This window comes from Scophthalmus maximus, chromosome 18, assembly GCF_022379125.1.
Source record: "Scophthalmus maximus strain ysfricsl-2021 chromosome 18, ASM2237912v1, whole genome shotgun sequence".
Classification (NCBI taxonomy): domain Eukaryota; kingdom Metazoa; phylum Chordata; class Actinopteri; order Pleuronectiformes; family Scophthalmidae; genus Scophthalmus; species Scophthalmus maximus.
Genome location: NC_061532.1, coordinates 7,589,421 through 7,616,637, shown reverse-complemented (window position 1 = coordinate 7,616,637; position 27,217 = coordinate 7,589,421). Strand labels below are relative to the sequence as shown.

The 27,217-nt window shown below is 42.6% G+C and overlaps 1 protein-coding gene across 6 annotated transcripts in view; it reads right to left on the bottom strand.

Annotated features, from left to right (window-relative positions):
* The window catches only part of LOC118290181 (1-phosphatidylinositol 4,5-bisphosphate phosphodiesterase beta-1), a 150,840-nt gene that overhangs the window by 51,375 nt on the left and 72,248 nt on the right, over positions 1 to 27,217 (bottom strand). For all 6 annotated transcript variants that reach the window (XR_004786359.2, XM_035617643.2, XM_035617642.2 and 3 more), the window contains one exon: positions 17,549 to 17,617. Coding sequence is in view for 3 of the 6 variants with exons in the window: in XM_035617641.2 (XP_035473534.1) it covers positions 17,549 to 17,617 (69 nt within the window). In the remaining 3 variants the exon portion in view is untranslated. The remainder of the gene's footprint in view (positions 1 to 17,548; positions 17,618 to 27,217) is intronic.

Genomic DNA, 27,217 nt, shown 5'->3' with positions numbered 1-27,217 from the left:
GAGAAGATATTAAACCTCTTAAGCTAAATATTTCATGCGTTTGATTGAACGGTAAAATGGTTCTCGAAGGGAATTGAAAAAATAACATACCGATTAGAGGAAGAACTGCAGAGCTCTAGCTCATCCTTAGCTCCCCACTGGAATACACTTGCCAGTGGCGATGTGCTGTTGGCGCTCATGCATCATGGCACAGGTTGAGAAAATGCGTGGGAGGAGGTTGAAAGCTCATACGGATTTAACAGTCCCTCATTCCAGCTCCTCAACGGGGGCACTTCATTAACCCCCAGAGCAGTGAGACATGAAACGAGAGACGGAGGGATGGACGGAGGGGAGATGACAAGCACATACCACACCGTTTCCAAAATGCCAGCACTTCAGCAATAACTCATGCTGACAGGCCCCCATTTTCATGTCTTGGGGAAGCGGCCTAACATTCACACCCCGTGCTAATGATCTCAGGACACAGTGGAACTGACTGTGACGGGAAAGAAGCCTGTATTTCTAATTTTATCATGGATAATCTAATCATGGACTAAACAAACTCCTTTGCCTGATCAGACCTCTGTCAAACTTTAGTTTGGCCTACATGTGTTTGATGTATCATTGCAAAGATGTTCATACTTTCATGGACCTACTCTAACTTCCTCTCACCTAAACTGCCTGACCCAGAAAATCTGCAGCTTTACAGTGTTTTTTGTAAGTTTGACGTTTGACTTTGTCACATTAATGTCCAGTGTTATGATACGGATGAGTTTTTTTCTCAATGTGATCTTGAATTCTGTGCAGTTAATTTAAACAAAAATCTGAGTACAAAGATTCTTGACCTGCAAACACACCGGACATGCAACTACTGTACACATGATTTTGAGGGATTTCTGAAAGGTAGACAAAAGTCATCTGCCCACGATCACAGCGTTTAGGTAAAATAGAATTGCAGTCTGACAGCTGCTGACAGCTGTGCTCGCAGCCTGGCCTTGAAAATGGCTGAAAATCTGATTTTCGTCTGCCACCCCTGCATAGAAAAACTCTTGACATCTCTAATTCAGGTTTGCTGTGTTATTGAGGGGAAACACATTCTTCATCGGAAATATAAGGAACGCTTGACAAAAATTGACAGCCCTCTAGATAGACAAAGACATCTGATTTAACAGTCACCCGACCGATGCTGTCACAAAGAATCGGCCACGGAGGAGATCTCACTGCTTCTGACGTTCCCTCTTCAACGGTATTTTCAATAACTCACCTCCAGAGTTAGAATGAGAGAAAGTGCGGCGTGAGTGTTTGTGAAGCACCTCCAAGAAAATATCTCATCAATTACCACAATATACAGCAACTGCAATACTGTCAGTGCTTCATAATGGCTATTATCATTTCACATCAATTCATCTCTGGAATAATCTTTATGGTCGAGAAGAGCACAATTTTCCATAAGACAAATAAGAAAAGAATCTCTATCGACAGCACATCCTGACCGCAGGCACTTGAAGAGAATAATGGCCGAGAAATGTGAAGGAAATTGGACAATCTTGCTGAGAAATCTGCTTTGCCCGGGCACCAGGGCAACAGGAGAAGCATGTGAGGAGCAGGGACTGCGACTGCAGTTGTGATATTATGTCACTGCGCTCGACCTGCAGCAAATAATTCAGATGCCGCAACGTTTTAGAAGAAAAATAAAACCAATATTCCCACATACCGTACATTACAACTGCAGCAGGTTTTTTTCTTATTTGTAAAAAATTTTACTTTTATAATTCTCAACTCATCAATATTTCAGTCCTTCATTTTGGTTTGACTTGCTTCCAAAGCCACATAGTGGGCACGCTGGACTGATTTACTTAGCACTTCACTTCAAGGTTGATGCTGTGACTTCATTATTAAAAAAGGTTATTCAACGGCTGCTTGTTAATAAAAACCCAATCATCACTCACCCTAACACCTGGACATACCATCAGATAATACAAGAGTATACTGCCATTAATGGGAAAAAAACAGACTTTCACAGCAGATGCCTCAGAAACAGAGGGAATGGGAGACCTGGAAGGAAGCAGGCTGCCAGCCTTGGATTAACAGGCAACATAAAAGCTTGGAGGGCAGGACACAAGGATAATTATACAGAGGAGACTAACCACATCTTTGTCACTGAGTCTCCCTTTGCACCTCAACTCCTGGTAATGTAACCTTCATAATGATCTCTTACAAGGACACATGTTCTGTATACAGCAGCAAAAATGAAATTGTAAATTTTACATCACGGTGTTCATAAACTTCTCAGAGGTCGGCGTCTGGGGGAGAGACGGTTAGAAGAAAAAAAGCAGCAAGAGGATGATTCACGCTGTGTGCGAATCACGGTGAAGGGAAGACAGAGAGACAGACGGGGCAAGGGGCAGGTTTGATGAGGTGGAAGCATACTACCTGGCATGCACTCGTCCTCTCGCTGAGCTCACATTAGGCAGAGAGGAAGGCTGAGGCACAGGCAGGAGGGAGCTGCCCTCGGATACACTTCAGCAGGAGAAAAATAATCAACCGCTGTGACTCACCAGCTCAGCACTTCTGATGAGAACAAGGCACCCAACATAACTGGGAACCTAGGAGCAGCACAAGTCCACTAGCCGAGCTGGAATTCCAATCAAAGACACCGCTCACTTGGTAGAAGGCAAAGCGTGATAAGTGTGTTGTGCAATAAAATGAAACACGACCGGTACAAAGCTGATAAATTTTGTGTTCTGAGATTTCAAATGAAACGTAGTTTGGTCAAAATGTCAGAGTAACTGATGTAAGACTCCAAACTTTGCTTGCTATTTTTTTCCTTGTGCGATAATCGAAGAACTCTCCATCACAGCGTGGCCCAGGTATTCTGGTCATTACACCCACCCACGCTGTGTGACTCATTTGCATCAGTTTGTGAGGTGGATGAACCCCATTCGGTTCAAGCTGTCCGTCAAGTGACGGTCTCTCAGCAGTGGCACTAAAAACAGCTCCTGGGCACCTGAAAAACTGGCAGGTACATAACTACAGTAATTATCCTGTAGTCATACACACACTCTACTGTAATTTAGTGCGGGCAGACTTCAGCAAATGCAGAGAAAATGCTCGCAGTCCAAACAGCAGTCAGTACATACTGTACGGTACATCCACACGTGAGAGCCACACATCCATGTTTCCAAGAAGGCACAGATGTAAAAGAACCCACACAAGCACATGGAAAAGAAACCGTCAATATTGGTGAAACTCGCATCCACATTCTTGATGAATCATTGGTCTGAATACTTGTATACCTGAATAGTGAATAGCCACTAGACAGTGATGCTGAACTCACAAAACCAAGATGCTGTCAACAAAGCATTCAGTTTCCAGTATTGTTAGTAACACAGGGAAGTGGACACTCCATTCGCCCCTTTGAGAAAAATGTAAGAGTCTGAATCACACAATTACAAAAAATGGATGATATGAAAATATGATGTGCGACTAACCAACGAACCTGAGAAAAGAACCACAACTTCCAAAAGGCCAAGTACTTCGAACCAAACATACAGGGACACTGAACAAACAAAAAATCTCAGGGCCAACAAGATCTTCATGAAGTTCACTACTACGCCTTTCCACTGTTTCTAAGATTACCCTGGACAAACTTCACTTTCTGCTCCTCTATCCAAACCAACCTGTCCTCAAAGCAGCTTGCAAAGGCACAGTAAATCAGGCTGTATGGAAAGAGGGGCACTTCCAGCCTTCAGGCCGCCCTCTGGCACCCTGGTCTGGTCCTCCAAGAGCCAGGAGCCCCATGGAGAGAGGCCCCGAGGGGGAAATGTCCCTGATGGGGTCCGGGAGTTAATAATTTATAGGAGTCCCTGTTGGCACAGTGCATTCAGACTGTAGTTGCCCTGCCGCCGTTGCTGTAAGAAGTCAGCACATGTCGTCCCCCTCTAGCTGTTTCCATTCGTGCCAGCTCTTGCTTACAACCCCCCTCCTCTCCTTCCTTCTTGAACACTCAAATCGGCTGGGCTCCTCACTGTGTCGAGGACATTAAGCAGATTCCAGCCCCAGTGACATCTTTAATAATTCTGACCAGAACCAATTGGTTTTATTGGGGGACATTCCTGGAGGACGAAGGGGGAGGGCTGTGTAGGATCAGAAGCATTCAACGTGTTGTATAAAAATAATAGTGACACTGAAGAGTAGAGGCTGTGCTTAGTCTTTCTCCTGATGGAGACATACAGAGAGACATGGCTTTGTCCTGATACGTTAGGGGAATACGACTGATGCGCAGGAGTGCAATCGTACGATACATGGCCTCCAATTCTTAGGAAGTGTACCATCTCAAATAAGTCAGACAGACACACAAAATGTAGAGGCAGTGTCAACCCATGCATCATGAGCATTTTCTTGTTTTCACATTGTCTAATAATTATTCACAGACACCATGATACTGCCTTTACAAAGCTTAAAGGCGACATGTTATGCTTTTTCAGTTTTTTCGTTTCTAGTGTGTTATATACGTTTGTGTGTATGAGTGAAGGTCTGCAAAACGAAAGTCCACAGTTAAGAAAACACTGCTCCTGAAGCTCCTGAAGCTCCTGAAATGGCTCGTTTCCGGACGATTGTTCCGTACCACTGTGATGTTGCCCCAAGGCAAACACTTCCTACATGTGTTGGAAGCAGTTGACCAATCACAACAGAGTGGGTCAGATGGCCAATCAGAGCGTATTTACTTGATTTTTCTTTTTTAATCAAATACATTTGGCATCGAGACATAACAGCACAGTAGACATGATTCGCATTTAGAAAATTGCTTTGTCTTCTAAGCATGTCAGTGCTCAATCTTGATCTATGTTACCCTCTTGAAGCATTTAATACATGCCATTGAAGTAAGTCTCATAGGACAAATCCATTGTTACAGTACAGCACCGTATTGTCAAGGCAGACCTTGGGTGGAACAAAATGTTCCTCACATCAAAGCTCATTATTTTTATTTTCTATTTCATAAGAATCTTATCCCAGTGAGGACATTGTGAAGGAAAGTGCATCAGACACCCCGCGGTGTGCTGGGTCCTTCAGGCCCTTTCAAAAAAGTCTGAGGAAACAGTTGTTTAGCACCATGCTGTCAGCTCACACTATGTTTCACATATAGAGAGTAAACATTTGCCGGGTGAATTTTGTGCACAAACATCCCTAATTGGGTCCCCAAGTCCCTCTGCAAACATTTAAAGATCCTTGTTAAGCATTGTGCAGTGATAATTGTGATTTATCCTCTGTCTGTACTGTAGTCATCACTTAGCCTTTTGCCATCATTAGCTTCGCTGTGACACAGAGGGCCCACTGTCCCGACATCCCCAGACCATCTGCTGGGTGGGACCATGCCAGCCACCAGCCAACCAGCCACCCACCATCCTCGCATAACGCCCCATTTGGTAATGGCATCTGTGTACTCCACCGATCTGCCAACAAAGGATTACTGAATGTTTAAACATGTCCTTGGATATTTAACAATATTCAAATGGCCATCTAATCCTATAGTTGATGTTTGAGCTAGCACTGAGCTCACAGTGATCTGGGGACAAGCCCATTTCAAGATGCCACGGTGTTAATGAAACACATGAAGGACATCAACACTCCAATGCGGAACCAGTCTCCATATCTGATTGGCTTTGATTCGTTGACCCGTCTCTGATAAACGATGATTATCAGTCCAGGATTGTTCTGTACCAGGCAACAGACACCTGGCACCCCAAGGCTTAATGAGCCAGTGTCTGTTTCTAATGGCAGACCAGGAGATGTGTCGGGACGAAACGCCTATTGTCGGTTAACAAGAAAGACGATCCAAGACAACTGATAATCAGAGCAACCTTTGACTTGCGACTCTCCTCTAACAGCACTTAGAAAGTTTTAGATTTTCTTCTGGATGAAGCGGAAACAGAGAGCAACAGTAAAAATCCACAGCTTTCTCTGCAGACACCGCTGCTTTTGTGTCTTGGTCTTTCGAGGGAAAGAAAAAGATGAACATATGGAAATTAGCTATGAGAGTTTTGGGATAAATGTTGTGTGTTTTTCAGTCCTCTGATTCAATCCAGAAACGTGATAATGTAATTTATCAGGAACGTGGACAGAGCAATGTGGTCATTTGTAACAGCTCAGCAAGCGTGCACCTAATTCACTGGGACATTATTCTAATCAAAAGGGACATATTAACTTTTTACTGTCATAACAGACGCCTGCAAGACAGGCAGGCCAAACAGGATCTCACCTTGTCTGTCTCCAACAATGTCAGTCTACCTCGCCAAGCCAAACCATTTTATCTCAAATCAGACATCAATCCTCTTCCATACAGTTTTGCACCCTGATGTAGAGGATATAAAAACTCTAAACTTAAGAGTTAACATGAGAAAAAAGAGAACCATTGGGCACACGGAGTCCAAGGGCTAGAACATTATATCATACTCAAGCTGAATACATCCCAGATGCCTGATATAACCTAATACTTCCTACAGTAGAGTTTGCAACAATGGTGTTTGAGCTGAGAAGCCTAGGCTTAGAGCAAATTTCCGATAATTGCATTGCATTACGCAGTAGGATAAAATTATTCCACCAGTTTTATTTAAAACGATCTTGAGTTATTTCTGAATTAAGCATGGTTCTCCTGATGCTAATGGCTCAGCTGACCTTACCGCCGAATGTTAAAATAGGTTAATGTTTGAAAGCTGTAAAAAGCTGGTATAATTACGTCTGTAAACAGTAATTGAAGTGGTATATCCTACTAACTCGTTTATGAGAAAATAGGATTTAAAAACTGTACGAGTCAAAAAGTGCTGCCATCATCTCTTGTAAGTGTTACACTTGTGGTATCCAGAATGGAAGCGGGGGAGTTCTTGGGCAAAAAAACAAAAATTAAAAAATCACAAATGACAAATGCAACACAACTTCCTGTGGAAAGAAAGTGAAATCCTGCAAAAAGAGAAAAGACTCAGCATCCAATTTTGTGGGTTCAAGCTGAGTTTATCCCCGACATCATTCAATGGAGAAAAACAAGTGAGGGCGAAGTGAAATTGAATATGCCACCTCCACTTGCTCTGGTCCTTTGGACAATAAATAGTTTGAGAGAGCTCTGCGGTTTCTGGAGCTGCAGCATTAAGAAATTAGACATTTACTTTACTCTCAACCTCCTGGGATTTACTATCGAAAACCAATTAAGTCTTTGGCGTGTTGTGTGCTTGGAAGGAATCATTGCAGGGAGTGAGAAAGGTCACCTGTCTCTTTAGGTCTTGCCATTGGTAAGGTCCCTAAAGTAAACACACACACACACACACACACACACCAAAAACTAATACTCACTTCTACACATATGGCCACAGAAACGATCACATATGCAAACCAATGTGCAATACGTCCACCAGACTCACCTGTGTGATTAACAGTGTTAGGAGTTGACTAGTGTGACCGAGGTGGCAAGTAATGAAATTCCCCAAGAGCTGCGCTCTCGTCTCAAACATCCTCCACAGTGTGTTTGCCACATATTACGTTATGAACAGATGGACGATAACGGTAAAGTGGGAAAAACCGGAGGAGATATTGATCAACCCAATTAAATCTGAGCAAATTAGAGACTAAAGAGGAAACACTCACTTTTGCCTGCAGCCATGTCTGGAAGTTTATTTAAATTTGCAACCGCAGAGCCTGTTTCCAAAATGAGGGATCTGGACTTTGAAATGATCAATGATCATTAGCGTTGCTCGCCGCTTCATTAGCATTTGTGATCATTAGCAAAGTAAGGCAAATTATATTTTTCAATTAAAGTTATGCATCATTTGCCTCCAAAATCATCAACTTTTTAGAGGTGGATTCATTTCTCCAAATTTTTTTGGAGGAAATGACTATGAAAATTGTTCTGAATCCCTGCCAAGTGTAGTTTCAATTCTCCCACTCCATCAAATGGGCTTACCGCCGCTTAGGGAAGAATAACAAGCCTTAAATGTCACATTTGCTGAAAAAGAAGTGTTCAGACATGCAGAAATTCAGACAATGCTCTTGTTTCTCAAATCACTTTGAGAATAAAGACTGGAACAGACCTCAGCAATGGTTGCTTAAATTAATGCAATAACACAAACTCCCTAGATGGACAGAGACATATGCTTTTCTTCCAAAATATACAGTGAAGAAAAGAGAAGAGAAGAGAGTTCATTAGTGGTTGATGTGATCGCTTCTATGCTCTTCTGTCAAATGGCAGAAAGTTACGTATGTGTCAGACCACCTTTCCTGCCTTCATTAGCTCCATGTTCATCCTCTTTGCCTTAAGGTTTCCATGGGAACAGACCCATCAGACTGGTCTTCACACTCATATTTCATACTCAAATGCAAGGTGGGCAGTATGTATTGGTGTGCACGTGTGTGCTCACTTGTGTGTAGAGACACTGTAAAAGCCACTGAATGTCTCCACTTAAAGTTAATTCCATCGTTTTTTCACTGGGTATTAATACACGGGGGTCGTTTTCTAAGAGCGTACGTTGATATGCATAGATTTATTCTGATAGTCATATCACTGTACACACACAACTTCATTTTATACTGAAAACCAACAAACCAGTCCTATGACTCTATCAGGTTTGCTGGAAAGGAGCATCTAATTCAGCAACTGGATAATCGACAGACACTGATTGTGTCTGCATGGGAGATCAGCTGAACTGACATAGGGATTAGTTCGATGAGTTACTGGTACGATTGGCTGCTGGCTGTACCTTGCAGCAGTCACTCCCAACCAATGGTACCCAGGGGTACTTCTGATTTGATCGGGGGGAAAATAAATCCACATATTAAAGTTTAAGAGGAAAACAACAACGGAAATAGGAGGAGAAATCGGTGTCACAATAACTAGTAAGCTACAAGTTCCAATAGGCTGACTGCACAGTTAACACCTGTCCACCAGTAACAACAGACGTTATAACAACTTACAGCCAATCATTTAGCAAGCTCGCTGAGAACTCAAGTAAGTTAGCTAAATGTGGAGGATATATGATGGTTAACTTGACCCATAAATAAAAATCCTTTTAAAATTAGTTCAGGGATATGTTTCTACATATATCGAGACTTTAAGTGTGGACTGACCTTTCCCTGTCTGCAGGAGCTGAAATAGCTCTTCTCTGTTAGAACTGAAACACTAACACAAAGAACTAAACACAAAGTGACTGTCTGCTGGCAGCAGCACTCCTCTCTACTTTTGACAGCTCATGCCTTGACTGCTTCTTATTTGCTCAGCTCCAGCTCCAGTTCCAGTGGGACGACCTTTGCTGGGTTAACAAAATGTCACATCTGATTCCACTGCGGGCGTCAGCGCCAAGTGTCACTGGAATAGACTGAAGCCGGCGCAGTGACTACAGAAAGAGTCCAGCAATTAATTTGTCTCCACATTGATCTTCTGAAGTATTTGTTTGTATTTCAGGCATTTCTGACCTTCGGTCAAGCTGCTGCCTTCACAATGGAGATAGAACTTTTCATTTTTCCTTTCAATGCTCCATCAATTCAACCTATATACAGTATGTACATGAAATAAAAACATTCACTTCTTAGAAGTGTTTCAGTCATTTCACATCTTGTGATGAGTTAATTTACCTTTAATACTTCTGCCATTGTTTCTCTGTTGGTCTGCTTTTGTCTTCCTCTCCTGTTGCTGTGTCTGAAATGCTTTGTGATTTAATGAGACTTTATGATTTTGTCTAATCGATGGTCTTCTCTTTGAATTTATTTGACACGCTGCACAGTGCACAGTTGACTTAACTTAATTCAATAACAGGGACGACTGGGAAACAAATACGAGGTGGTGAATGTCATGTATTATTGGATGTTACAACTTGTTTGTGAAGCTTAGTGTGAAAAATTATTATATGTTTTTGCCTGATCCATAAAGCAGACAATCAAATTTATATCCCCTGTTCTCTCTTTGGTTCTCATCACTTCCAAGCTAAAATATGCGCACACATACAGGACAGCCTTCTGTTTTTCCTGAGTGCATTTTTTGGGACACCGCATCTGGGGCTTTGCAACAGGACGGAATTTCACCTGCACAGGTGCACCATTGTGCTCCTTTCAGCCTTTTCACCAAGACAGTGATCTCTGTCTGCAGTCTGGTAACTCTCCCTCTGCGCTGACACAGTCTGCTCTGTTCATCACTACAGTCTCTATTTCATCTGTTCATTCAGGCGGTCATTCTTTATCCTCATCCATCGTGGACACAGCGGCTCAGTCTTGCGTTAGCCGGGGAACCGAAGCAGCTTCTGAGGTAGTCCAAAGAGAGAGAGTAAGCGTCACCTTCGATTTCTCCACGAGCAGTAATGAGATGGGCTGCTTCGCACCAGGGGAATTCATCTGTGTGCAGGGGATAGCCTAAGTAATTGACTAGAGAATCAAACCCAAACCCATCAGGTCCTATCATGCTAACCTTCTATTTTTTTTTCTGTGTGTGTGTGTGTGTGTGTCTGCCCCTTTCTCATTCCCTACTGCCGCTGCTCGCCCGGAGGTTACATCAATGCATGACACTGATCAATTGCTCGTCTTAGATGGTGCCGCAGTTTCCTTTATGAAAATCATATCCATATACCTGTTTACTTTAATCGCCTGTTACTGCAAGCTGCCATTTGCCCTCCAGCCGATCCCACTGATGAAAACGATAGTCAGGAGCAACATTATCTACAACAATCTCTTGCTCACATATTGGCACTGACTGAATGCACTATTTCAACATGTGTGCCAGGCTGAAGAGGGAGAGTCCGGCATGGGAAGGGAGATGATATATGCCTTGATGTTGTGACGGTGTGTTTATTCCAGTTGCCAGCGTAACACGAAGTGTCATGAGTATGATTGTGTTTGAGTTTTGTGTGCATGTGTGCGTGAATCATGTCTAAAATGAGAGTGTGTGGGACTTCTCTCTCCAGACCTGTCAACTGACAAAGTTTCATGCCTCTGTGCACTAAAATGTATCTGAGCAGAGCACGCTGGGGAAAAAGACAGGAGCCGTCATTACATTCAGTCACATTAACTACGGATAAATCTCTCAATTTTTTCATTCAGATAGTTGCACTGTACAGGTTTGTTTTTCTCTGAACATTCATTTTGGATTTTTAAGTGGACTTTAACTGTAGGTCAAGGGCTAAAGCTAATGATTACAATCATATTGATTCATCTTCTTAGTTAAGCTATTAATCAAAAAATAAACGGTGGAAATTTAGCCCATCACAGTTTCCCTAAAGCTCAAAGTGATTATTTGTTTTCTCTGACAAAATCTAAAAAGAAATCGTTGAAGAGATGATTTTGAGAATTAAACAACTCTCAAAATCACACCTTTAGAGAGATTGTCCCCCTAATGTTTCCTCTTGCATTCAGCTGTTCATCTCTCAAAACCATCGGAGCTCATTAGCACATTTGTCAATCTTAAGGGTTTGATCGTGAATACCCCGCAAAACACTACAGTCTTAAGTAAACAATTTCAAATGCACCACCCCGTGAAACTAATCTGGAGGCCATCGGTGTGAGCAAGATGTGCTGCCAACATCCATCTGATATCATAGGTTAGCACTGATCCCCGAATGTCAGCCTGTAAGCAAAGATCAAGTATTATTTCTCTATGACTGCAGGGGGCCGTGTGCAGCAGGTGAGACCAGGGTTTGAATTACAATCTGTCTCCCTGGGACGTGGGCGAGATGATGGTTGTGGGGCTTTGCACATATATCACAGGCTCACACACGTGTTATTACATCACACGCAATGGACTAAAAATGACTCTTCTGCATAGCACAGATATGATATTTCTCCACACCCCATTGTCATGCACACACATAAATCAATCATTCACTCAGTGATAAGCTGGAACAACTCAACTGGACCTGCTATAAATGTCAAGTATCACAATGTACAATATGTCAGCACCAGCAGAGGCAGTCAGATGCATCTGAATACTTATCAAAGCTATAATTAGGTTATATTTGGTGAGTGGTTTTAAACTTAAATTTGAGATACTGCTTTTTATGGAATCTCTTCTGCCGCTGTAATGCACACTTTGGAAGTTAGCCTCTGTTGACTGGTCGTGAAAAGTTACCATATCTGCAGAGGTCATATACAGTATCTTTACTGCCTGTCAACACAGCTTACATTGTCTGTACGCAGCGTACAGTACAGCACACAAAACTCATGATACCTCATATTCCCATGCTTTGTCTTGTAATGCTCACCGTGTCCAGGGTCAGACAAAGGCCTTGCCCAGTCTTACATTGATAGATTTGAGGGGCTGTGCTGCAGCTGGAGCTGCTTACTGTGACGCTGTCCTTCCTCCACACACCACAGACAGCACACATGATGGAAATAAACAATAAAGGCCTATATATACAATAAAAATATGCCGTTAAAAGGATATTCAAAAGGCATCCCTGAATTGTACAACTGTATTCAATATACCTGTTATCTTTAAATTTATTTTCATATGATGATGTTGCATCAAAAACTAGTTGTAAAGTGGAGTCAACTCACATTTTTGTTTATAAAAAAAAAGAAAAAAATTAAAAAGATTTTGGTTAGGCACTGATCCACAAAGTCAGAAATAAATGCCAGGACACTGATACCGCATGCTCTGCTCCATGTTTACTATTCTAGATAATCACAGCCGTAGACACACCGATAACACAGCTGATTTTCAACGTGCATAGAAAAGTACTACTGCAGAGGGCAGATCTAAACCCTACAGTAGCTTTCTGTTACTGCTTTCACACAGAAAGCACTTACTGCTGTGGGAGACAGAGCTTTAGCTGACTTTGTTGGCCGGACCGAGGGGTGGTGATAATGGTGTGCTGGCCTCTCCCAGATCCTGTTACACTGCTGGGGACACACAAGCTGCTCTGTATTTAGCAGCAGTCCACTCCGCCGCGAGCTCAGACGGTAACAGCGCTGGTGGCTGCTTCATCTCTCGCCCCGCAATGAACGTCTGAAGGAACAAAAAGCTCCGGAGGGAGGACGTGAACATTGTCGTATTGATTCGTCTTTCCACATTTCAAAATATCTATTACAAGGAAATCCATTAAAAAACCTAAAAGTTTTGAAGGTTTCAAAATGAATCACATCCTTCATTTGGTATTTATACTGTAGCTACACAGTTATGGGGTGTAACGTTTATGCAGTTGTGTGTGATTATCATATGTGTCTCAGCTGATAACAGAGTCTCTGTGACAACACACAGAAATCAGTTTGTTACCCTCCCTGTTGTTTGCGATGAAACCTTTTGCGACGGCCTCCGCAAGCACACATTTTTCGAGAATTTCTCTGCCTGTGTGAGAGTCTCCACAGCAAACTGCTACACTCAGTCAAGCATCAAAAGGATGGCTAAGCTACTGTACGTATTCCTCTTGAAATTGTTCATCAAACACAATGACTAAATCACCAGCACATGGCAGATGCGGACTGTGCATGGGCAAGTTAAGGATACATGAATTGTCAGACCACAGTCTGCACATTCCATACAGAGTGTAACCAGCAGCTCTTCTTTACGTCTTATTCTCATTACAAAAGAGCAGAGAGATCAGAGAATGAATTCTGCTGTGCAGAACACAAAATCATTTTTCAATTCAAGATGTATATCACAGCCTGAACTGCACAGGCACTGTGCAGAGGCAGGGCATTTCGTAGACGGATATGTGTTTGGTTGTCGAATAGACAGAGACATTTTGTCTGTCAGACACCTACTGTAAGCAGCATGGTGAGCTGCTGATTACATCAGCCTCTTGACCGTTCTGCTATAAGAGCAATTCAGACAGAAAAGCGGACGGACAGAGAGAGAGAGAGAGAGAGAGAGAGAGCTTTAATTTGTGGCTTTCACAGTGTGCAAAGAGGCAGAATAATGGACAGGGCGAAGTGGAAGTTATCTGTACAGTGATGTAGAAGTTAGTTTCCCAGTAAAGTGTTGAGGATGATGTTGGTTTTAGCTGTTGGGTTGATGGTGAGGAGAGAGGGAACATGCAGTGCAGGAACAAGCTAATCTGCTGATTTAATAAAGAGACAATCTTAACGGTCGGTTTGGAACAGTGGGAACCAGGGGCTAAAACAGTAGACTTATTTAAGTGAACAAATTAAGTTATGTCAGTCTAGGCCCAGGCTTCTGGTTTGCTTTTTTCTACAATTTCATTCCCTTCTATAAGTATAAATATACTAGAAGCCACAAAAAACTATTAGTCTTTCATGTATATAATGCTTTCTAGGTTTTATTCAACAAGAAACAGGCACTAATATTTTTCTTTGTTTTGGACTTTTCTTTTACAATTTAAAATGCAAGTGATCCTAAAGAATATAATCTTCATAAATCAGTTTATTTGGTTTTGATAGACTTTTGATTACACCTTTGTCTTACAGTATTAAGGATTACAGAAATGTTTCCTTCATTTTGTCCAGCAACACACATTTCAATTAGCAATATATATAATAATGAAACAGATACTGACTTCATTGGTACTACAGTCTAAACACTGAATACTAAAAACATGTAAAAATAACCATACAGATTGAGCACACGTTTCGTTAGCTTCACATCCCCAGTTCTCAGTGTTGAATATGGCAAATCTTCCATCTACTCTTGAGTAGAGGAAGTGGATGATTATTAATGCTGTGCCCTGCTCACCAGACCTGTGTGATTTCTTTCTGGATCCCCCCGTCAAACAAAGGTTGCCTGTTGTCATTTTGACAAGCGGCCAATCTAATCAGCCTGAATGATGATGGGGTGGACACATGCTAATTAGCACAATCAGCCTGAGCAGTGTAGAACAAAGGACACTGCTTTTGTCGTGCTTTGTCATTCTAGGCATGGTAATGTGCGTTTGAGGTTATTGTCAGGGATTTGCAGCTATGCAATTTGCAATTCAGTTGTGTTCAAGTGTGCACAGTGTCCAAATAGTAGTGAGCAAGGCTCTCTATTAAATGTATTTGTGCGTGTGCGTGTCTCAACGGCGAAAATGTATGAATCATAACTGGGAAGTTGGGGCCTGTGGGCAGGATGGCATGAGTTCATCACAGGTCAGACGAACCGCCCACACACACACACACACGGAGAGACATATTTAGAGCACGGCAGCGTGCTCCGATTCTCAATGACGCTCAAACACAAATTCCAGCGCTGCACAAAGACAATATGAAAGTAACTTGAGCGTGGCCATATAACCAAACTCAAAAGAGGCCAGCCAAACCAGCTTTTTCATCTGGAGCCCATTCCAAGGCAGTCTGTTGACAATGATTGTATGTGAGTCCGACATTACCCTGGCCGAGACGCGGTTACTTTGAGTGGCACAATGAAAGCACTTCTGAGCTTTTTACCAACATGTCAGAATGAGTCAGTCCACCATCTCATCTTGTCTCGGTAAGTGTGTTAGTTTTCTGCAACTTGCTTGAATGAATCAATGCTGCTGAGAGCCCTTGAGTAGAAGCAAAGGGTGATGAACAAGCTTTAAACAGTCGAGAGCATATGAATATAGAACGAAGAGACGCAACTGCAACTCTGTGAAAACAGTGTTTTATAATAATAAACGGACATATAAGAGGTGGTTTGATGTCAATAAGTTCAAAAATGAGTGAGCTATTGAAAATGCAAACCTTGAAATATGCATATTAAGGCAAATCCCCCCCTTAATTTCGTTTGAAAAAAAGGAATGTGTCATTGGAGCTGCTTCCTCCTTAAGTTTCTCTCTCATGTACTCAGTTGCAATCCTGAACACTGATACGACCTAATATTGATCAGTTTCATTGATTTTCAATGGAGGGCACCATTTTTAACCAGGCTGCTTAAAATGTTACTTTGCCATGAAGAGTTATTACGGTGTATTTTTGATCACATACATTAAACTAGCACACAACACAGCAGTTGTTTAATTTTCTTGTTTGAATCACTATTACGTTTTCAACAATTCTGCTACACCAATACTGATCATTTTGTTGGATTTTTGTGATTTTTTCTCCCCTCTATCTTTTTGCTGGAGTTAAAGGGGCAGTAAGAGATTTTGGAGAAAACTTGTCCCTCTCTCTTTGTAGTTGTTGGTGATTTTACTGCACTGAAGCCACAGTGCCACGAAGCCGCAGCCTCAGGTATGGGAGGCCGGCACGCTAACCACGAGGCCAAAACCCCTGAGTTGTAGCGTTGCGTTTACTAGCTCCACACAGTGAGGTGCAGTCCACACTACTTTTTTTTGTTTTCAATTTACAGAGCCAGGGCTTAGCCGAAAACCCAGAATTTTTGTTGGCACACAGAACCAACAGCTAGTGGACAGTGAGGAAATATTCGCAGATTTTTAGAAAAAGTGTATTGGATTAAAATCGCTTACTGCCCCTTTAACAGTGCAGTGATCTTTGCAAAACTTTCAACATTCTGACAAGATCCTTAAGATGTGTGAGGGAGAAATGCCACCACCCCCAACCCCTCCTACCCTTCCTCTCCTCATCTCATCAACTCCTCAGACACTGTGTCTCACTGGTGCTCCCATTACAATGCCCAGGGTGCGTCACCGCTTCATCTCCCAGTAATGGACTTCCAATGCTTCGACCATCTCACCCGTCACGTGGTCATGTCTGCTCCCTGAGTAGCTTCACTCGGTAAAGCTGTTTAGAAATGCATGAATCCTCTCCGTGTTATTGTACTCATTCCATCATTACTCACTCCCCAGATAGAGCAGCAGCAGCACTGTGCGACCCCCACCTGCTTCTCCTGCGAGTCAAAAGCCTGAAGACCGCTGCCGCTATGTAACAATGTCACAAGATTGACAAGGTCCACAAGCTGTATGAAGCAGACTTATTATGTCGCGATACACAATAAGAGAGTGGGTAAAAAAGCAGGTTATTGTTCCAATCATAACTCGGTAAGTGGAGAATTAAATGTGAGATATGAATTTTGGCTTCCTAATTGCACCAGAATGTGCCAAATTCCTTGACAGTTAGAAAAAAAAAAAGAGTGTTTAAATTCTTTGCTCATTGCTTGCAATCACCAACATTTCTATTGACTGTGAAATAGGAATTTGGATACTGTGTATTTTCCAGGGAAACCTTCCATTTACTGTTACTGTGTGGGTTTGAATTCACTGTCATGTGATCCTCACTTCCTCACTTTTGTCTTCACATCGCTGTATAATAACGATATGCAGATGGACTGTGAACGGCAACACACAAGAAATCAATTCCTTAAATGTCAGTCATTACAACCACCTGAACCAATCTCAGTCTTCTCCTCCACAGAGTTCTTGGCTGGATGGATGCAGATTGTGTCTAATTCATGGTCGGGCTCACACACCCACTCATGTCTTTCATTTCTGTGCAAAAATAAACACTTACAAAGCATATCATCCCCCACAGTACCCCTCCCCCCCGGTCCTTTCATTACTCTGCTCATCGTGTTTCCAGAGCTTCGGAAGACAAATAAGAAGAAACTATTGTTCTTGAATCCACACAAATTACTGCATAGAATCCAGACAGCATCTAAATAAATGTGTTTTCACATTCATACCCATATACAACTGCTGGGCAACCAACATAAATTAGAAAAATGTAGGCCTACCTTTGGCGTTTTGGTACACTTTCCATTTCTGGCATCTTTTATGTACGCTATATCCAGTAGGTCCGTGTCCTGTAAACAAGAGGATGCACATATAGGTCAGTATCAGTGGTAATCAAGAGTTAATTCAAAGGCTTTAAAGATTTAGGACCCAAAGATATGCAGAACCCATGGGAGTTCAAAGCTGCCACCTGTATGAAGACATTGTCAGTGTGTGTGCGTGCGTGTGCGTGTGTTCAGGGATAACGTTAATCTCAATACCGCATGTCACATGGGAGTCATTCTGTGTAGATCGATGCCAGCCTACAGTAACAACAATTTGTCCTGCTTAAGTGTCATTGCCCTGTTTCAACCAAATGCACCAGGAACTTTATTTTCAAGGACCTAAATGGTTTTGCTACAACAAGCTTCCCCACTCCAGTCCACCAGGCGGTGACAATGCAGGAGACTGCGCACCATTGATGATGCATCATATATAAAGCAACATTACAACAACAGTAAGCACGGGGGAGATTCAAATCATGCTCCTGTTGATCGTGATTTGCTGCTTTGCAAATTGGATTATAGAGTCAATGCTGGAAAAGAGACAAACAAAACACCTGAAATGCTTGACTTGAATTAAGGAAACTCATTTTACGAGCTATTGTGGCGACAATAAAACACGGAAGTTAATCGACAAATCAGGCATCTTCAGCGCTGCAAGCCCCACCGCAAAGGTTACTGTGCTTTCTTTAAGTATCCCCCCCATGGGTAGAAAGATTTCCCCTGAACTTGATTTAGACCCTGGTACCAGTGGTGGAAATGCACAGACTTCCTGCAAAGGTTCCAGTTTTCTGAAAAAACACGGTGCTGATTGTATGTCGTGGCTGGTTATGGCTTCATTTGCAACACACCCCTGGAATCACTTTTGACAAGATAAAAAAAACAACAACTGGTACACAATGTTCTGCTGCTGCATGCTGATCTATGTAACATCGTGCCAAAGCTTGGCTCTGCTCAGCCGTGTGCACGGTCGAGACCTCACAAGGCTGGATAACAAAGTCATATTCAAATGGGAGGAAAACTCCATGAATATCATCATTCCGATTTAACCAAAAAGTTAAGTGGGGCATTTTAAGTAAATGGAAACCTTGGCTCTAGTTTTGATTCATTATTGATACATCTGTGTGGGAAGCAATGTCAGAGCGTCTGATGCCATCTAACAGCTGCAGCATTTCACATCACAATATTATGATGCAGAGGCAAAGTGGGACAGAATCCAAATTGTGTGCACTGAAGTATTGACACTTTAAAGTGATGTGCATGGGGAAAGCTTGTGACTATAGTGCATAATAATATACTTTCATTTCTTCTCTTTGAATGACGGAATTTTTAATTTTTTAAATATTTTATTCAAAGTAAAAATGTGATTTTGAAGAACTGTGTCCATCTTTAGGTAGTAATCCATTGGCTGACTGCCTCATGCTTGCTTGCAAGCCAGTTGTCCCTGGCCAGTAAAGTGCTTAGCAGTAGATATATACAAAATGCAATTTTACTGAAGGCGCCTGCTGCCTTCCTTCAGTCACCACATCCCTTTATCAGTCTGGATTATCTCTCTCTATCTCTCTGAGAGGTAGCCAGGATGTGAGGTGGAAAATTAACCAGAGTGAACTGTGTGTCCACTCAGCAGCATTATCCGAAGAGTCAAGGAGCGACGGGGGCTTGACTCAATCTCTAGCCGCAAATGCCGGTATCTGACTGATCTCAAGGCCATGAGGTTGGTGGCAAATTGCAGAAGCAAATTTGTTCCTTATCTACAAATCCATACATTACATCCATACCTTAGTGGCCACCCAGGATTATTTTAAATCGTAATTTCCGAATATAGTTTTCGGGTATGATAGGTCTATATTTGCTTTTGTCTCTTTCGAATTCTACTACCTGTAAAGATTAAAAATGTATTTTTCCGTACTAAAGGTCCAATGAAGATAGGAGCAAAAATAAAATCAAGAAAATTTAAATAACAAAGAAATTAGATCAGTACTCCTTGCAGCCATAAATATAAACATTACAAATAATTATTGGCAGCATTAGGTCATAAAAATGTTGCCACTTTGCTACAGCCTCCACATAGAGGAATAAATTGATGCAATGTGTAGCATCAATTAGGCTGCCGCTGTTTGCGAAGGGAGAGCCTCTGAGTCAAAGGTCAACGCCGACAGTACATTGGGTCTGCAAACGCCTGGCTTTGAAGTCACTTTAGAGAGACGGAACGCCACATGGGGGCCCGCAGGAACAGTCGGGCTCCAGGAAGCAGCTCGCTGATGTGGCCCTTTCTCTCCGTGCCCTCTGGCCCTGCACAGTTAACATAGCTCTAAGCTGGTTCAACGTCATTGGTTAAGCGTTAACCTACAGAGCCTCTTTAAGGGCGAAGCAAACAGCCTGGTGTGGTTGACAGGCTGCTCACACAGTGTGCAGCCAAGGCATGTAGCATCCAAATGTCTGCATCTGAGTCAGCATTCGCAACAGTGAGCAGTGGCTCGTTCATTGTGCCGATGTAAATAAAGTTGATGGCAATGACATTTTATTAATATTGACTTGGATTCATGATTGCCGACTCTGCACAGTTACTTGATTAAAGTACTCTCTTTCAGTCTGGCAGACCAGTCATTATTTCTCCTGCTTCATTTATCTCATTTATTTCCTTCGGCATGATATGATTTTTATATACTGTATATTAATTTCCTTCATCTCCCTTTATTGATCACACTCCTTCTTGCCCTTGTTTTTCCCTCTTGCTTATTTCTCCCTGTGTGCATCAAAACAGTGAGCAGGGATCCTCCACTTTGCTTAAGTCTATTAAGATCTACTGCACGTCCAGGATGCAAGCAAGGCCAGCGGGAGAGAACTACAGAAATTAATGAACGTGCTTAACCGGTCTTCGCCCCGGGCCCTGTTTTCTGTGCCTGTTTGTCTGTGGAGCCACTGTTCCAACAACATCTACAATGTGCTGCCTTGCTTTTAAAATTAAACACATCCATTTTCCAAGTATCAAGTAAGGAGGGTGGCGTTCATCTGAAACGTCGGTTATTCATCATTGATTTGTGGGTCGTTTTGTTGTCAAATCTGCCAGGCATTTTATTATTCTAATATACACCGATCAGCCACCTGCCAGGTTCTTGTAGGCTAAATATTAACAATAATCTGTTACAAGGTGGTTTGAATAAAACAGTTCTTACTGAGGGTGTACAATTGAATAGGCAAAATCTGGCCAAGTTGGCTTTACAACAAAGAGTCTGAGCTGCTTTTAAGCAACAACATATCACATCGCTTGAGTGGTAGAAGCAAAGGAGCTTGGGATGTGCCGGTGTGAGAAAAGGCAGAGAGAAGGTTAAGGAAACATCGAAGAATCAAAGAAAAGATTAAGTGGCAGTGGGGAGACAGCCACAGGTCAGCTCGCTTATTTAGCAATCTACGGGTTTAAAATGGATGCGCACTCCAAGGGGCTCAGAGGCCTCTGCTGAGCGACAGAGTAAGGAAGAAAGAGTGTGAAAGCAGGAATCAAATGAAGCCCCCCCGTTTGAGAGAGGGCTGCCTTGTCTAGCCTGGGCTAGCAACATTCACTGCTATTTGTATAACAGATCGAATCTTCAGGAGCGCTCCATAATAACAAAAAATAACATCAACAACATTAAATGACACGCCATGTGCATGCCCATGCCATGAATCCGGCTGTGGCAAGTTAAAAGCGGTTTGCTTACCAGCCTTTTGACTGGCTGCCGTTCAGTGTCATGAGGTCACACACACTATAACGGTACAACATGTCTGGGTGGCCAGCTGAACCCTTCATACCGTCCCCTGGACCGAAATAAGCTGTTGTAAACACAGAATGTATCACACCACTGTTTGGAACCCACAGGGAGGTTCTAGAGTGTGCAGAGCTAGACATAACCACCACGTAACCAATAAAACTGTTGCACTGTCTATGCGTAGGAGCATTCAAAGGCACACTGCCTCAGGGTCAGAGGATTCTGGCCACGGTTGTGTCCCCTGGCCATGAACAGAGCTATTACCCATGTGGACAAAAACCCGATAAAGCTGCCCAGGTGCTGTTGCCTGTCCCTGGTAAGTGGCCCTCCAGTGACACTCGGCTGCCAGCAAACGTGCACTGTTCCGGGGGAGAATGGCTGGTGGAGAGCCTGAGCTTGAATTCGGTTTGAGAGTCACATCCACTCTGCTGCTCCACTCTTGGGTTCCTATTGAGCGACTCGAACAGCCCAACAGTGATAAAGTCACAAACCTACTCGCTTGAAGTGGCTGAACCGAAGTGAGAGAGAGAGAGTGAGTGAAAAGGCAACACAGTCAGACAAAAGAGAAGCAAGCAGAAAGCTTGTATAGTGATGTTGTGTACATTTTGCATGAGCATTATTGTGTAAAAGACCTTGAAAAACCTTGTACTGAGGTTCTGGGTTCTGGTTACTGTTACGTTTTCAATTATTTCCATGGATTAAACACTATTAGGCAGTGTGAAGTGGAGTGTCAGCAAGAAAGGGAGCGAAATGAGCTATGGCATGCAATAAAAGTCTTGGTGCAAATTAGAGAGTCTGGCATTGCCACGAGGCGGCCCGAGGGTGTATTCAAACCAAGCAACTCGTTCACTCTGGTTTTCATAGATCTGTTTTTGCTGATATGTCTCCAGCTTCTCACAAGCTTTGACGGACCCATATACTCCCTTGGTCCAGTGAAGGCCACCGCACTTTTGAGTGTTTCACTCTGACATTTCAACATTTCAGGGATGCAAAATGCAAGTTGAGATTTTTCACAAGAGAGATTGTTTAATATTGTGGTTGCCAACCTTTTGTAAAACATTGTATATGGGTATAGGTATACTGAGTTACTGCCTTTCCAGATCTGACCTTAACTGAATGGTTTGAACATATTGGATTGCCCCTCCCCACACACACACACACACACAATATCTAAATAAGCTTTTCCTTAAAACAAGAGAACTTATTTCCATGTTTTATTCATTTGGCTTGTGCGTATTTATTCTAAGTATTTTGTGGTGCTCTTTGTTTTCACGTTACTACAGAGGACAGTTCCGAGGTGACAGAAAACGAGGGGAGACAGAGATGGGGGAGGACATGCAACAAAGGTCCCCTGCCTGACAAATGAGGGATGATGTGATTACATGCTCAGCATCTAAAATTCCAAGGGCACCAGCACGGTCTCAGCCTGTGCATGTTTGACAACCTCTTCTTTGTAGACAACTATGTAATTCCTTTAGTATTTTTTGATGCACAGAAACAAAGGATTTATTCATATTTCCCACCATTTGGCTTCCCAAAATAAATTTTGATCAAGCCAGTCTTGCACAGCCAGCCATTAATTAGTTTGCTTAGTATGTTATTTGTATCGGAAAAACACTGTTTGAGCTAGAATGAGTTCTGTTGCATTCATTTCCTTTGCACTGACTCTGATCTTATTGCCTAACTCGCAATTTGTGTCCAGCCTGTCACTCTGTATTGTAAATACTGTACATATAAACTATGTTAGTCCCTTAATCACTTGTTCACTGTCACCAGCCTTCTCCTGTTACAATCTTTCAAACAAGTCCCATTAAAATAAAACCTCCCTGCTTGTTCGTTACCTTGTCTGTCAAGACTTCTCAGCCGCAATGTAGTGCAGGTCTTTAAAATGCATAGGTACAGACGACACAGCAGTTGATTTAGTGAGGATAATATGTAAGTGAGCTGGAGAGTCTGTGGACATGCTTTAAGAATGTATTTTACTCATTCACCAGGGATGTCGACAAATACGATAAGATAAGATACAATGTATCTTGTTGAATTCAAAGCTACACTGATTCCAACATGCTTTTATTGTCGAGGAACGTGCAAAAATGTATGCATAAAGTTAAGTCCTAAAAACATGAGTTGAGTCATAAACATGTGGGATTACATGACGTTTGTAATCTGTTTTTATAGTCAGGCAGATTTGAAGAGGACACAGGGATTAGAGGTCACTAGGAATGCGGGGAAACAAGGAGAAAAGGCAGCAGGGAAGGAGAGAGGGTACAACGGCTATGAAGGAAAAAAAAACACGGAGGCCGAGCTGTGGAGAAGCATGGTTGCGGCTGATAGCGGCTATCAGCAGCTGACATGCTCCGCGAAACAACCAGCACAGAGATAAAGGCTTCAGGAATCTTTGTTCTATAGTACAGTGGCGCACACGTTCATGCCTCCACACACAGGACCTAATACCCACGTTCACAAGCACAACTTTATAGGCATACACACACACGCACACACATATTTATATATATATATAGACACACACACAAACTCCAACTCGTCATCACTATCATCAATCTGCAGGGTCTGCTGTGCTCAGTCAGTGTAAACACTCGGGGACGGAGAGCAATGATGTGACCGGTTCGTCAGCTCACACTGGTCACCATTTTTCATCGGAGCATGCTAGACCAATCAAATCGTGGACGGACACACTCACGCATGCACAGCAGGCACACACACTCGCACACACGGTGACGGATGGAGTGTAGTGTGGGATACTGGAGCGAGTGTACTCCTCCCTGATAGATAACAGAACCGAGTGGGATGACAGAGAAAGCAGAGCCGCTTCCCTCATCTGTCCATCATCCTCTGTTGTTCTCTCCCTCTGTCTTTGTTATGCCCCCCCATCTCCCCCTCACTCTGTCCTCTCTTGTCCATCCCTGCCTCCACTTCCTTGGACAGGCACCTCTCTCTTTCACTCGTCCCACCTATCCTCTCCTTGGACATCTGCCTCCTCCATTCCCCCTCATCCTCCCTTCCTCCATCCTTCCCCCTCCGTCTGCCTGAATCTCGACAGCAGCTCTCATGTTGATGGATGACGGTTCACATCTTGTCTGGTCTGATCCCCCCCCCCCCCCCCGCCACCCTCTGCGTTCTTCAATCCTTACTCCTCCTGTCTAGCTTGTCTCCTCCATCTGTGGGACTTCCCTCAGGCACACTGTGAGTGGCTCTTGTCTGCTGCAGTGGAACATCTGAGATCATCTCCACTGTCCTGGAGGAGCAAGTGACAAAACTCCACGCATGCAAGAATGCATAATATATATGCACAAATAAATAAGAATGTGCATAAAATCCCCAGATAGGATGAAATAAGGTTGGTAAATTCATATTATATTATATTGTGATTATATAATATATAATATTATTCTGCTTTCTGAATACTACGGCTGTAGATTAGTTGGTCAATGTGTTCTCGTCTGACCAAAGCATCATTCGTCGCACAATCGCCTGTGTTATTTTTCTTAGGGAGAAAGGTGCTACATCAAAAGACTTCCAAGATATCCAGTAACACCCCCCACCCCCATTTTCACAAGTGTGATGTCGGCTGTATTTTGGTGAAATGGATGACAAATAATTCCAGTGTAAGATGCAACATCTCAAACGGTAAGCTAACTTGTCAGGGTTAGGATGCTGGATAATTTGTTTGTTGATAAGGCTACTGCAAAGACAGCATTCGATTTCCTTTTTCCTGTAAACAACTGATGTCAGTCAAAGTTTTTCTTCTCACACGGGCTTTGCAGGCTACAGATTCACACAAATTAAAATCCCTGGCATCCAAGTGAAGGATACAGGCTACATTGGACCACACCACATATCAGTATTCAAGTCAATGGCGTTGAAAGTGGTCCGTGTGCCGTGCCTCTCCACTGAAGTCCTTTGAGAACCACTGCCAGTGGCAAATACAGTGGTGCTCTGGCTCTCATCTTTCACATCACCTCATTTAGACACCACCTAAGAGCAACTCATGGACCCTTTGAAGTCCAGACAAAGAGGACAGTTAACAGACGTGCACTTTTCAATTTCTTTGTGGCATAAAAGCCCTTGCGTCTCTCTTTCTGTGTCTGTGTCTCCTTTTCAACACGATCCTTCTTTAAACACTCTCTCGTTCTCCTTCCTTCTCTCTCCACACACCAAGGATGGCAGGACAGAACACTGGCAAAACTAAAATTGCGTATATTAGTGGGTTGTGTTTACTCGAGTGAGTAAATACAAATGATCTTGTCGCGCACCATTTGACATGTGGTAAATGCTGATACCAACATATGTGTAATAAACCCAAGTTACCCTATATAATAAGCCAGGTTGTGGGTAGAAATAAAAAATTATCCCATTACTGAGGTAGCAGTAATCTTAAGTTTTTTATTTAAAAAAGCTTTTGTCAAAGATCTTCTCTATAAGTGGTTACGTGTTGGAAATACGATTTTGGTAATTTCAATAAAAAAGAAAATATATAATATATAAAATATATCACAAAAATGTGTCCAAATTTTATAGACCCGTGTTTCGCCTAAACCACACTTACTGGATGGTTCTGATGTCAACTGCTCTAACAACAACAAAAAAGCAGCGTACTTTCAATTTTACAATTTCACATTTCTGATATTTATGAAATGATGTGTTTCAAGTGATTACAGTGCAACAAAACAGGGATCACAGATTGGATGAGGCACTGTCAGATGTTGTTTGTCATTCCTCATTGATTGTCAAGAGACACGGACAGCTGAGAGCGGGGTGCTGCTGTTAGGAGAAACTTTGTGTCAAGACTGAAATAGACATTGAATGAATAAGCCCTTCCTGGAGTGTTCAGGGTATATATTAACATTTTTTGAAGAAGTTGCCTCCTGACACAAACTTCTTTTAACGTAACCCTTTTCATCAATGGGATCATGTCCTCATGAACACAGGCTACCTTCATCTGTCACAGGAGATGATTTATAACTGTTAATTCCAAACAAAAGCATATATATCAGACAGCAAATTAATGCATCAGCCAGGTTGATCAGTCAGGCCCTACTCAAAAGCCACAGCTACTCTGATGCCATTTGCCTTTTTATCCTTTTTACTGTCAAAGAAACCACCCGACTATTATGTGTGTTTGTCAACAGGTCCTGAAAGTGGTTAATATGTATCAGAGAGTGAAGCCAGAGATATAAAGAAGAGCGCAAAGAGCAACCACTGAGGAGCGTGATGAGGGCGGAAAGTGGAGAAACGTGTCCGTCTAAGAGGTTTCATTACCACCCTGGTTTCACCTTTTTCTACTAATGCACCGACGATGACCCTCTCTTCCTCTCGTCTAATAGGCTATAGCTGTTGTTGCTCTCTCTACCATCATGTTACTCTCTCGAGGAAGACTCTCTGGAGAGTAGCTTGGGTTTTAAGTATGGCAGACCGCTGTTCCTCTTGCCTTGCCCCAGAGCAGCTCCAAGCTGCTTAAATTTGATACCTTCTTATCGTTCCACCAAATTGAATTGACTTTGGTGGGGAAAGAAAGTCGACTGACCCACATTTGTGACACACTTAGTTGGTCGAGCGGAAATGGAGCAGCGAGAGGAAGAGGGAGAGTCTGAGGGAAAAATTCGGTGATGGACAACCGAGTGACTTCTTGGCAGAAAACTTTCTAAATATACTTCAACACTATATTTACCATTCCAAAAAACATTGAGGTCATGTCAGCAATGTAAGCGACACTTAGCTGTGATAGTGGATGAAAAGACCTAAGTAAAGAATGTACAGAGCTTTAACAAGTCTGAGGGTTGTGGTTTGAAATCTTATGTCGTCTGTTGGAGCCAATGTTCTTTCTTGCCTTTTCATATTTGGTCTGACAAGGTTTTCTTTGATT